Here is a 12,165-nt window from a genome sequence, read left to right on the forward strand (position 1 = left end):
TTCAAACCTCGTTTCATCCAATGTTTGGATTTCTGTTTTGGAAGCGTATCCAAATTAGCACATACATAGTAAGACAATGCCTAATTTGCATATTTAAACATACAATTTGAGAAAAGTCGAATGATAATTGTTTAAATATAAGTAATAAACTGGGGAGTTTCCATAGAGGTGTATATATATATATATATATATTTAAATCGTTCACCCTCTTCATCAGGGGTGTCTGCCCTTAACAGCTGTTTGTTAAACAGCAGCTCCACGTTTTGGCACTGGCGCTGTGTCCTGTCTTTCAAAGGACATGAACCTTAAAAGACTTATGAAATGAATGCATGTCCTTGAAAGTACTTGATTATTTATTGAAATCACGGCAGCCAAATTCATCCGTTTGCCTCAGCTCACCTCTCAAAATCCTAGAATCAACACTGAGGGAAAAGCTCAGATCCATAGTAATATTGAGGAATAACAAATGAGAGGGAGTGCAATGACATGGTGTAGCATAAAGTATAGTACTCATTAGAAACAACATATATTTTATTTTCCAATAACCTAAGCAAAGGCTGGTATTTTGGTTTTGATTCTATATTTTGGTCCTCCACCAAAAATAAGAAACGCCTCAGCCAAGCCGCTTCCCTTGTCACACTAAGAGTGCCTCGACACTCTTATTGTAGACATGCATGTTCAAGTTCATCCATCTCCAAGTCTGATGCTATTTTATGTCAAGCAGCACTATCCTCAGAAGGAGCTTCAAAGAGACTCATACACACTTTTCTCTCCTGCACACAGCCGTCCCCATTCTTAGGGTTTGTTTGTCAAATCAGGGCCAAATGAATCAAATTCCAAGAAGCAAATCATGTTTGTTTTTCTAGAACTTGTTGTGGCTGAGTCTCTGTTGCTGCAGCAGAGGAATGTGTCAAGGTTCATCCAATGGAGGAATGTGTTGAGAATGTGTTAAATTAATGTTAACAATACAGCGACCGATTGCGGGCGCTACACTGTGAGTTGGAGGAATTCATTCGCAGCGAATAGTCCCAAATATATTTAGTTATAGTTTGTAACCTTTTGACATAGCACCAGTTTCAGAATAAATGTTCAAAATGAATGGCACATTGAAGTCCGTAACATTTCTTGAACTGACAAGATGGAGTGCTATGATGAGGGATGTAAAACATTCCAAGTCCTCAGAATAATTTCAACACTATCATAGTGTTTTACTGAATTGCCAGCGGCATCACCGTGATGCCACCAGGTGTTCTCACTGGATTTGTAGCGCAAAACTTTTCCCGTCTCTGGCATGAGCAGATGCTATTGTTCAAACAGCTAGCCGTCTCAGAGAGTGAAGCAGAGAAAAAAAAAGATGAATTCCCACCCATTGTGTGGCGTAAGTGATAATCAATCAATCCACACAGTTTCTTTCATTGTAGATTCATCCCCGAGTCCTCAGCAGCGCTTGCTGCTGTTGGGAGCATCAGAGCCCCACGGCTCTTGTGTTTGTAGTACAGGTTGAGCCCTCCAATTACATGGAGCCGAGCAGCCACGATGTCCAAACACGTTAGCTTTGACTAATGTCGTGCCCACAGCCACAGGGCCGACTTCAGACAGAGCATATCAGCTGCTTGCCTTTGGGTGATTAAGACTGGTGTGTGAGAGAGACTGCATAAAGGACAGAGGTGGAGAAGAGCTCAGTATTCCATCCGATGTCGAGTAATCAATAAGTCCAGCCTGTTTGTTTGTTGACAGGTTTCTTCCACCTACGAGTTCCCGAGTCTTCTTCAGTGGGGTCCGCTGTCGGCAGAATCAAAGCCCATGACTTGGACGTCGGGAGAAACGCCGAAGTGGAGTACACCATTGTGCCAGGTGACGGAGGCGCCATGTTTGACATCACCACCAATGAACACAACCAAGAGGGGATCATCATTCTCAAAAGGGTATGGAGCCTCAGCAACTAAGACAAACATATGCTGTGAATTCTCATAGAAACCTGTATTCATTGTTACGAATACAACATGAACAAATACAAACTGGTCACTATTATGAAAGATTGTGAAATGACCTGGAGGCAACAGCAACGGTCGGGCCACACTCACCTCTTTGCTTTTTAACATGAATACCCGTGTCATCCATCTTTTAATTCCACTTCTTCCAATTTTACATTTTCACATTAAAAGCCCACCAATGAGAGGAAAGCCTGAATACTTGTGATGTAAAAAAAATCTGCTGAAAATGTTGAATTTCATTCGTTCTACACAAATCGGTGAAAATTAAACAGAATGACAGGACAGGAATCAAATGGAAGCAGCAGTTGGAGTACAATGATCTAGCTTACAGTTGGATGTCCAAAAACCGGCAGGTAATAGGTTATAATCAAAATGCTAAACACTGTGGGAAACTAAACACACAGTACAAGGCAGGAACATACACATCAGCAACAGATGCAGACAAGCTGACACTGAAACACAAGGACTCAATACACAAGAGGCTCATCAACTAATGAAACACAAGTGTGGTCGAAAACAGGAGGGAAAAGACAAAGACAGGAAATGAAATCAAACATGACGCCTGAGGAGAGTAACTTTCAAAATAAAACAGGAAACGAACTAAACAAAAACCCAAGATTGTGACATTATAAAAAGATGATTGTGCATTACAACAATGGGAACTTGAATTCACTTTGATCCTTCTAAAAATATGTCATGAGTGCAATATTATGATCTTTGAAACCATTATAAAACACTTTATAATATGTCTTGACTATTGTTACAAAGCATTATGAATATCTATGAGGGCTTTAACTATGATTAGCAATATTATAATCAGTATGTTTATGCATTATAGCCTTGGGAGTCATAAAAAGTGCAACCTTTTTTTTTCTAATTTAATATTCAGGAAGTATCATGTTTGCCAATGTCATTGCACATACCCGGAGGAGAGAGGGGGTGTTTTTTTCAAAGCTTTAACATAAAACACATGACACATGAAACACATTTACATTCAAGCTTAATGCAAAATATATATGCAAAACCGCGCCGTATGGGCTCCATGAAACATAAATAAATCACATCACATCTTGACAGCAACATACCGAGTGATGTCAGTAGACATCAACATTGACATCATAGGACAAAAGAATGCAGGAAGCACCGATTGGAAAAAGATCTTAAAATGAGACGGCCTATATGATAAAATGAATTCTAACGTGTGTGCAGGTAGCACTTCCTTGTGTTACATAAAGCTGTACCAGCAGGACACTTGGCAGATGCCAGGGTTGAACCTGTGATCGTTCACTTGTGTGACGTTGCTTGTGTCCTTGCTGTCCGTGCATTAAAAGCACAGCTCAGGGCAATGGCGTAGCTCTCTGCGAGTGCCTGTGCTATATAAAGCATTCACTCAGCACGTCGGGGCCCATTTACTATGCCATATGTTCTTTTTCGCTAAATGGATTAATGCATCAAGTGCATGGTGACCCACAGCAAGAGGCCCCGGCCTTTGGTTGCACTCTCTTTGAACCACATAGCATCGGTATCTCATTTGATATCCACCTTTTGCCACACGCAGCTTTTGCAGGGCTGTAATATCACCTCGCACAATGGCACAAGTGGCACACAGGCACCAGCGATATTAGAGACATGTATTATTCCGAGCAGAAACCCTTTGAGATCCACCATCTCATTTTCAAGGAGGACTCAAAGCTGCCGGAGGTGAGAGGAAAAGGACATTACAGCCGTGGACTAAAATGAGAGGGAGAAATAGAGCGATCCAGCCGGTGCATTGAGCGCTCATCTACTAAATATCTAGGCTATAATAATGCTTATTATGCGAACATATATATGTGAGACATTAAGACCGTAGGAGTGATTTAACCATGTATGGATATTTCATTTGAAATAAACCACTGTGCAGTTTTCTCTAAACAATTCCATTAATAACTATACTAATTTTAAACTTGGAAACAAGAACAAATAATAATAGAGTAGGCGCGATACAACTGCTTTATGGAAAAGCCAGCTTTCAAAAATGTATTCATGTTGTTTTGGTTTATGAAGTGAAAATCTCCCCATCTCCAGACCGCCTTCCCTTCATTTGTGTTTATTCTGAGCTCTCCTCAGGGTATGGGCTGGTTAAAGACGCCAAGATCCATAATATCCAAACACACTAAATAGAAATATTATTATTACTCTACCCACAGGCTTGACTGTAGAGAGCCAGAGTATTATTTCTCTTTGGACATCGAATGCATTCGGCTGGCGGACGGTGGGGGATAATATGCCTCTATGAGAGAGAGTCGCAGTATTTCCTCATTAAGGTTCCAGGAGACTACTTTTAAAAGGCACACCTACTTTTAAGATTGTGATAAGCATCAATGCGACACAGAGGGCATGAATAAGATCATTTGCATTAATGAAGTCATCATTAGACTGACTCCTAAGTGCTCTGTACGGAGGAACCTTGGCTCACTGATGTGTGTTTGTTTGCCTCTTGAATCTGTCTGGTTTTAAGCATTGCACACGAGCCAGGTTGGTGAAAAAGACTGTGCAATGTGCAGCTTTTCAAACTGTAATTTCTCTCTGCCATTTGAAGCCACCGCTAAATAACAGAGCTGCTCGCGCTTCCACACGTCTGCCAGCATGCTATTCAAGTCGGCATCTCTAGAACAGCTGGCACATGTTTGGCTCAGTGTCTCGGAACGCGCCACGTAACAGTTGAGAAGCACAATCACATGAATGTGTTGAAGTTAGTAGGTCTCGCCCCCACATCAAAACTACACAGGTGCACACATTCGCAATTCCTCGTGTTGGATGCACAGTCTGACGATTCCTTCACACTCTGCACTGCATTTCCCTTTTGGCAGGATGAGGTCGACCCCTGTGGCGAGTTTAAACGCCATTTGTTGTCAGTGCTATTGAGCTTCAATAGGGGGGGAAAAGAAGCTGCAGAGTTTGCATAATGCATCAGCCACGAAATGTCTCTCCGATATGGGAAAAGGAGAAAAATGTTAACGTCAGAAAGGGAAGATTTTTGTAAGCATTGCTGTGATGCATAGAAGAAATGGATTTATTTTCCGGAATGACTCATATTCTATTTTTCCCAAAATGCTATACCTGAAACACTTTCAATGAAAGCGTACATACACACAGTATCTTGTCAGAAAAGGTAACAGATAAGTCAGAACTTTATGAACCACTCATTCTGCTTTACCGCCACAGTAACTATTATAATATAAGTTTCAGTCACAATGAGTTGTATGTTAGAAAATAACAGTCCTTCAGATTTCAACGAAAACATGGTAGCTTTTAAACGCAAATTCACTTCTGGAAGATTCAAAGAAGTGGGTTTCTCATTAAATCCCAATTCTTTCATGCAAATTCACCTCTACAAAATACTTTAAGGAGTGGTAATGCATCATTCTTTTGTCACTTTTGTTTCATTTCGGGAACACAGGGTGTATTTCCTCTGATTGCAAAAGTTGCCAATTCTATCTGTTCTTCAGGGTGTTTCTGATGTAAATGTCTAAAATATTATTTTTGGAAGAGTGCAAATCTGCATTTGTTTAGTTTTTTTTTCAGATGAAAGAGACCGAGGTATTTGTTAACTGGTACATTTTTAGTACATGCCCTAGCGCACAAAGGTGTGTGATCCTTTGATCCCCACAAATATGCAGCTGAGTGAGTAATTGATTCCCTGCTCAGTGTAAAAGCTGCCTCGGGATGCTCCGTGCATGTGCATGAACGTAGGTGTGTAAATCACGTGTGCGCGTGTACATATATTGTATGTACTTAATGTGATCATAAGCACGGCTATAGATCATCATATAGTGACCTTCTCATTGACGCTAATGGTATAACAGAATGAGACAAGAAGCAATTATGATGTTAATGAGGACAGTTATTTGTTTACATCATGTATAACCTCAATGGATGGCGAGGATGCATCTTTCCTCCCATTGTTTTCCTCGCAGTGTTTGATATACTGCCATATAGCATCCAGGCAGCATGATGTATTCCCTGCAGTGGTAAGCTACCGCACAAAGGCATCGTCTACGGGGGATACTCTGAGCCCCCTTAACTGACCAAGCCTTCCCACCGCAGTGTAATTTACGAAACAACATGTGCCTCTACGCGTGTGGGATTGTGATATTAGCAGGACATGGACGGAGTGAGATAGGGAAAGGAGAAAGGATGAGCTGTGCCTTGGAAAGGTGTGGGGAGCTGGAGATGAAGCCTTTATGAGTTGTTCACCGTGTTCCAAGAATACTGACCCACCCACAGACTTGTCTCATTTCAGATTGGTGGAATATCCCCAGAGACAGGTGTGCAAATGCGTGCAGACGATCCATCTCCCTCCCTCTCTCTGTGTCTCTCTTTTGACTTCCCTCCCTTGCACCGACATTGAAAATAAATAAATAAAATAAAACCCACAGCGGGACGTAGACGAAAGCCACATTGTACACCGAGCACAGTTTGGCAGACCCCAAATTAGACACTCCGGAATGTTGGTTATGATAAGAGGATCAGGCTGAGTAATGGGTTCAAAGGATGATCATCCGTTTCCCAGTCTGACGATACAGGGGGAGAGGAAAAAAAAGAGTCACCGAGGCATGGAGGGGGGTTTGCACATCCCATCTGCAAAACATAGGATTACGGGAGACAATAGGTAAATCCACCAGTGAATTCCCAGGAAAACGTGCAGACAAATGTGTGCACACAGAGCGTTGTGCTACACGTGGACCACTGCAATACATACAGTTTACGGACAGCAAAAGCACTCCCACATGTTGGCTGCACCGCCATGATAACCTTGGGTTGTGTTGGTAAAATAATTTTTCGTCAGATTAAATGTCATTTGTCCATTTGCATGTTTATTCGCCTCCTCCTGGGAGAAGAAGAGATGGCAGATATGCGTAATTGAAATGTGCTGTTCTAGGCCTAGAGGAAGGGCTTTGTTTAATGGCAGCATGTGTGGCATAACATTTGCTGGCTCACATTCAGGGAATCCATTTTCAAACGGGACTATCGCCTCCCTGTACAAACTGAATGCCCCCAGCGGCCACAGTGCATTGAATGAAGAGCATCTGCTGCAGACCTCTGGCACTGCCTCCAAATCCGTTGCCCCAGAGCGCCAGAGGGGTTCAGAAAAACATTGTAGAGAAGGGCAGGTGACTTGTGTTGTGCAAAGGGCTGCACTCACAAATCAACCACTGGTTTAATCTAGCATTTAATGGTGAATTATTTAATGGAAGTCATATATACACAGTATATATATAGTGTCTGTTATATAGCAAACAGCGAATGAGACAAGACGCAAGGGAGAGATGTCTGACTCAACCAGAAACTACATTCCAATGTTTCAGCACCATGGACAGAGACAGACAAAGGCAGTCTGAAGGATTCAGAACAATGGAAGGAGACAACAAAATATGTTATAATAACCATCATTATTAAATGCTAAATTGATCGGTATTTAAATTGTAGTTAATAGCTATCCTGATCATGTTTATGACTCTTTACAAACAAATTATTAATCAAGTGTTACAGCTATTTTGTCCATCAATCCATGTAAAGTTTATAGATGTTTAATAATTTCTTAGAGGTTTACAAATCTTTTGGCTATCATTAAAACATTGCTGATGCAGTAGATAAACAGTAGTAATGTGTGCAACAAGAAAGAAAATAGTTCCTACATAAAACTGCTCACAGCAAGACGTTGGTGCCGTGTAGTCCCATTGTATTGGAGAGGAGGCCGATATCTCAGAAACTAGGCAGCTCGCACCAAAACAATCTAGATTGATCAATAGTACAACAGGGGATGTAAATACATTGATTTTGGGGGGGAACTGACCCTTTAAAAGAACATAAATTATAGCATTACTAATAATATGTTAACAGTAAAATATCCATAAACTAAATGTGAATTGAAGTGTGGTTCTCATCAGGTGACACACTTAGAAAAGTGGCCTATGATTCATCCAGCTTGCATGAGGTGACATTGTTTTTCCACGCTTCCAAAGTACAGCACATCCCGGTGATTAATGTTGTAGTGTTGCATGGCATTTAAGAAAAGAGCTTGTCACCGACAGCGATGCAACACTGATAAACATTTGCATCCACAACAAAATGCCACTAATTGCCCAGATTCCCTACTTAGACTTCCCTGAAGTCAGAGCCATTGGCAGCATCGAGGCAAGATGCCCTTTTCGTCTTCCCTGCCATCAATTAAGGACTTAATTTCACTGAAGTCAGACAGTGACTGCAGTCTAATTTCTCTATCAGAAATGTCATTACTGGGCTCTTTGAACAGTAAATCATTTCAGAGAACGGAAGCTGTTACTGCCTTTCGATCTTGATGAGACACTTGCGGGCTGTAAAAAAAGTAATGTTCAAATGACGAGAGTAATGAACAAACGGCTAACTTGACTGAGGGCCAGAAAACAGTGAAGGAAAGTTGGTTTAAAACATAAAATGCAGTGGGCTCTAGTGTAATATAGTTCACAGCACACACAAGGACACATCCATGCATTGTAAAATTACAAAACGTCCTTACCTTGTGAAAGTGGGTTGTATAATCTCTAAATTGCCACAGGGTGAATGCAATATATAATAGCTTAAAACTGATAGCATTAAGAGCTCATCCGGCGGCACGATACCAACGGAGCCTTGCTCACAGACAGGGGTTGAATACAATCTATTGATTATAGTGCTGAATGTTCCAGTGGGAGGCGAAATGAGTTATTTCAGGCCCCGGTGTGAAAGGGAGTCGAAAGAAGGAGACGAGAAGGGAACAATACCTGAGAACAACAGGACGTCCAGCTGCCCAACACGGATGTATAACACCTCACCGAGCAACCAAGCAGGGAGCAATGTGTGTGTGTGTGTGTGTGTGTGTGTGTGTGTGCATTTCTTTATGTGTGGTGTGTGTATTTGAGTGAATTAGTACAAAGAGGGGAAAAGAGGCGGCTGAGGTGGTGCTCGGAGTCGTCGAAGTGCCTTCTCTCTGGCGGCCTGGGGAGGCGTGGGTGTAATAGATTAAACCAGTGTCTCGGGGCTCATCCCAGGGCTAACCCTGCCCGATTAAGAGTGGCAGCGCAAGTCTTTCACAGTCACTCCACTCCACTCCACTGCAGTGTGGACAGGGCTGCTGGCAAGGCTCTCAGATGGCACTCCACTGTTGTGAGTACTCGGAGGGGGTGGGGGGGGGGGGGGGGGGGGGGGGAGATGCCTCGAGGCAACAAAGGACACAAACCCATGTGACTGATGGCAGCACAATAAAGTGAACATCGCCTCTCCACAGTGCTGGGACCCCCCCAAGTATTCAGAGGGACAACAATTCACTCTCTGGGGCATGTAGGCTTTTCTCTGCTGCTGATAAGCTCATTGTGCTCCATGGTCAGTTGACTGCTCATGGCGCAATGATGGCCAGAGGTCTTTAGCATTCTTCTGCATGGCAGGGTCTTGCTGAACTGTCAGTCAACGGCCGCAGTGACCTTATAAAGAAGGCACTCATACGCAACAGAAGGGCAAGACTCAAAATCTCAGTGGGAATTTTTTCACCTTGAAACGGCTTTGCATCCCAGAAAATAACTTGTTTAGCTTAACGGGCGTTGTTGGGACTATTAGCTCTTGCTGCAAGCCAACAGGCAAATCATTAGCTTCCGGATGATGGGGGTGATCGTGTGGGATCAGGAGGGTTTTGGCCTCGCTGGAATTAAGCATCCAGACGCCGCACGAATGTGGCTTTGTGGAGAAATGTACTGGCTCACACGTCTGCAATTAGAAATGCCCGATATTTTCGGCATGTCTGGCTGAGCTTTGGTTTACTCTCAGAAGATAAATCGTGTGAGTGGGTGTTAATGATTCATACGTGGTATTGTAAAAATATAATTCTGTGGTAAATGGATTCAAGACTACTCTGCACATCTCAGATTAAACACTTGCATTATTTTTCCACCCTATTTAATCTCTTCAGGTAAGACCTGTGTTCAGCACAAACAAATGAAATCAGCCTGCTAATGACTCGCTGGGGTGTGATAATGATTCTTCAAGGGGAAAGGCTCGCTTCAGTATTGAACTCTGCTATCCTAATACTGTACTGAACACACAAAGACGGAGAACCTATTCGATATGCACATATCACCCTGCTTCTCCCATCCCCAAAATAACCAGCAAGCTCAACAAAAAAAAAATCAAAAACAACTGCAACTAACACTTTGCAGCGCGCAGGGAGCGCTTGCTGTGGGGGAGGGGACCAGAAACAGACCTTAGTATCAAGTCAGAAACAGATTTCACTTCATGGATTTCCTCTTAGCACATCATCATCAACTGGCACATCCATTGTTCAGTATTCACGAGTGTAAGCCTGACAATTTGATTGTGTTTGAAGCGAAATACTGTACCTGCGAGACTGTGATGCCCTGATTAGTCCGCCCGTTATGAATTAACAAATTCCCTTGGAACATAACAGGTTCAACTGGCAGGAAAAAAAAAAAAAGTTCCTTCATTCAGTATCACTGCCAGTGCAATGAAGGTGCACATTTACATATCAAAGGGCGCTGCACCATGCCTAGAATTTCAAGTGTGTTCTGTTGTGATGTTGAAGAGCAGCGGCACTGACACGGGAGGAACTCGGTCTGTCCTCCTTACAAATTCCTCCGCTGATACACTTCCTTGTTGTGTCCGCAGTAACCCATAAAAAGGTGCAACACAACTGGAGCCGTAATGAGACACTTCAAACGTGTAAATGAACATGCATAGGTGTGTGCAACTTGTTTAAGGATGATATATGTGTGGGTAATACTTACTCATACAGCAGTGGTTCTGAGCGCATAAGTAGGTCATCTTCCAGGAAGGGGGAAGAAAACTCGAAATGAAACATGCAGTCAGAGAATGAAGGGCCGTTTTATTTTTTTTTTCCTTTTCTGTGAAATTTCCCTTATGGCCTCCAGATCTGATTTGATTCTCCCCAAGTCAAGCGTTGACACATTAGCACGTCTTCTCATTAACTCAGAGTTTCTCATTACCCCTTCCTGGCCCCATTTTATTCCTAGTTAACAACAGATATCCCAGACATACTTGGACATTGGTGAATATCAGACACATTAAAAAAGGCAGTGAAGCTCTCAACATTACTGTTCCACACCTAAAGCGGGATATGTAAATGAATCCGCCAGACATGCTTGACAGTTAATCATATGGCTGTCCATGCATTGTTCCATGGGTGTCAGCAGGGCCACTCTCTCCTCCATCTACTGAGGAAGTGAGCTGCAATGTGTCGTCATCTCTTTCCTTTGCTGCTTCTTAATTAAGTACCTTTAAGAGCAAAAACTTTTCCGTCCTGACTACAGTGTGTACTAAAATAGATATATATGTCAAATTAACTGCTCTGTGTTCAGTGATGTGATAATTGAGTGTACAAAGTCATCTGACACAGTTCAGATGTGTGCTGTCATTCAGCGCAGAGACTTTTAAAAGGTCACGTAACCTGCCCTCTGGTGAAGGCACACTTTGGGAAATAGGGAAAATAATCAGTTTGAGTTCGTTGACGCTGTTAGCTTATTAGCTACAGCTTATCAAGGCATTTGCTCCACTAAGAATGGCTCCCAAGTGAAACTGTTGTCAGAGTGATCTGCCTTTAACAGCAGTGAGAGCATCTTATAAAAGACGTTGTTAATTTCTGTGTGAGATAGCAGATAGCAGTGAAGCAAACTTAAGGCCTCCATTTTGTGTATTTTAGTTTTCCTGTCCATTTGAACTAGTATACAGAAAATAAACCTAATTGTTCTAGTCAGGGGTTCATTGGTATCTAATGTATATGTTTCACTAGCAAGCTCTATTACTAGCTAGTTATCATTACTAACTTTTTTTCCCCCTTAACGATGGAGTTTCAGTGCACAGCGGCTAGCTTTTAGTTGCTAGCTATGTAGTTTTAGCTGCTTACTTGGCTCTACAATCACGACTTGTATAGTACACCAAACCACTCTTCACTGGGTTTTGAACAAATGTGGAGTTGTGTTCTGGCTCTGTAATGCTGGATTAGCCTGCTAGCAATTATAGTTAGATCAAGATAACTGCATGAGTCTGACGTAGTGTGACAAGGTTTAAAACCTTAACTCTATGCATAGCAGAACACTACTGACCACCTGCACCTTTTAGAATATTATTTATGTGCAGTAATTCG

At 42.2% G+C, this 12,165-nt stretch overlaps 1 protein-coding gene across 1 annotated transcript in view; it reads left to right on the forward strand.

The window, feature by feature from the left end:
* The window catches only part of LOC306712242 (cadherin-12-like), a gene marked incomplete at both ends in the record, with an annotated part of 57,871 nt that overhangs the window by 25,089 nt on the left and 20,617 nt on the right, over window positions 1-12,165 (forward strand). Inside the window, one exon of the mRNA XM_079181423.1 lies at window positions 1,738-1,925. Within this exon, the coding sequence (XP_079037549.1) occupies window positions 1,738-1,925 (188 nt within the window). The remainder of the gene's footprint in view (window positions 1-1,737; window positions 1,926-12,165) is intronic.

The sequence above is a fragment of the Pholis gunnellus genome, assembly GCF_910591455.1.
Source record: "Pholis gunnellus genome assembly, chromosome: 20".
NCBI lineage: Eukaryota > Metazoa > Chordata > Actinopteri > Perciformes > Pholidae > Pholis > Pholis gunnellus.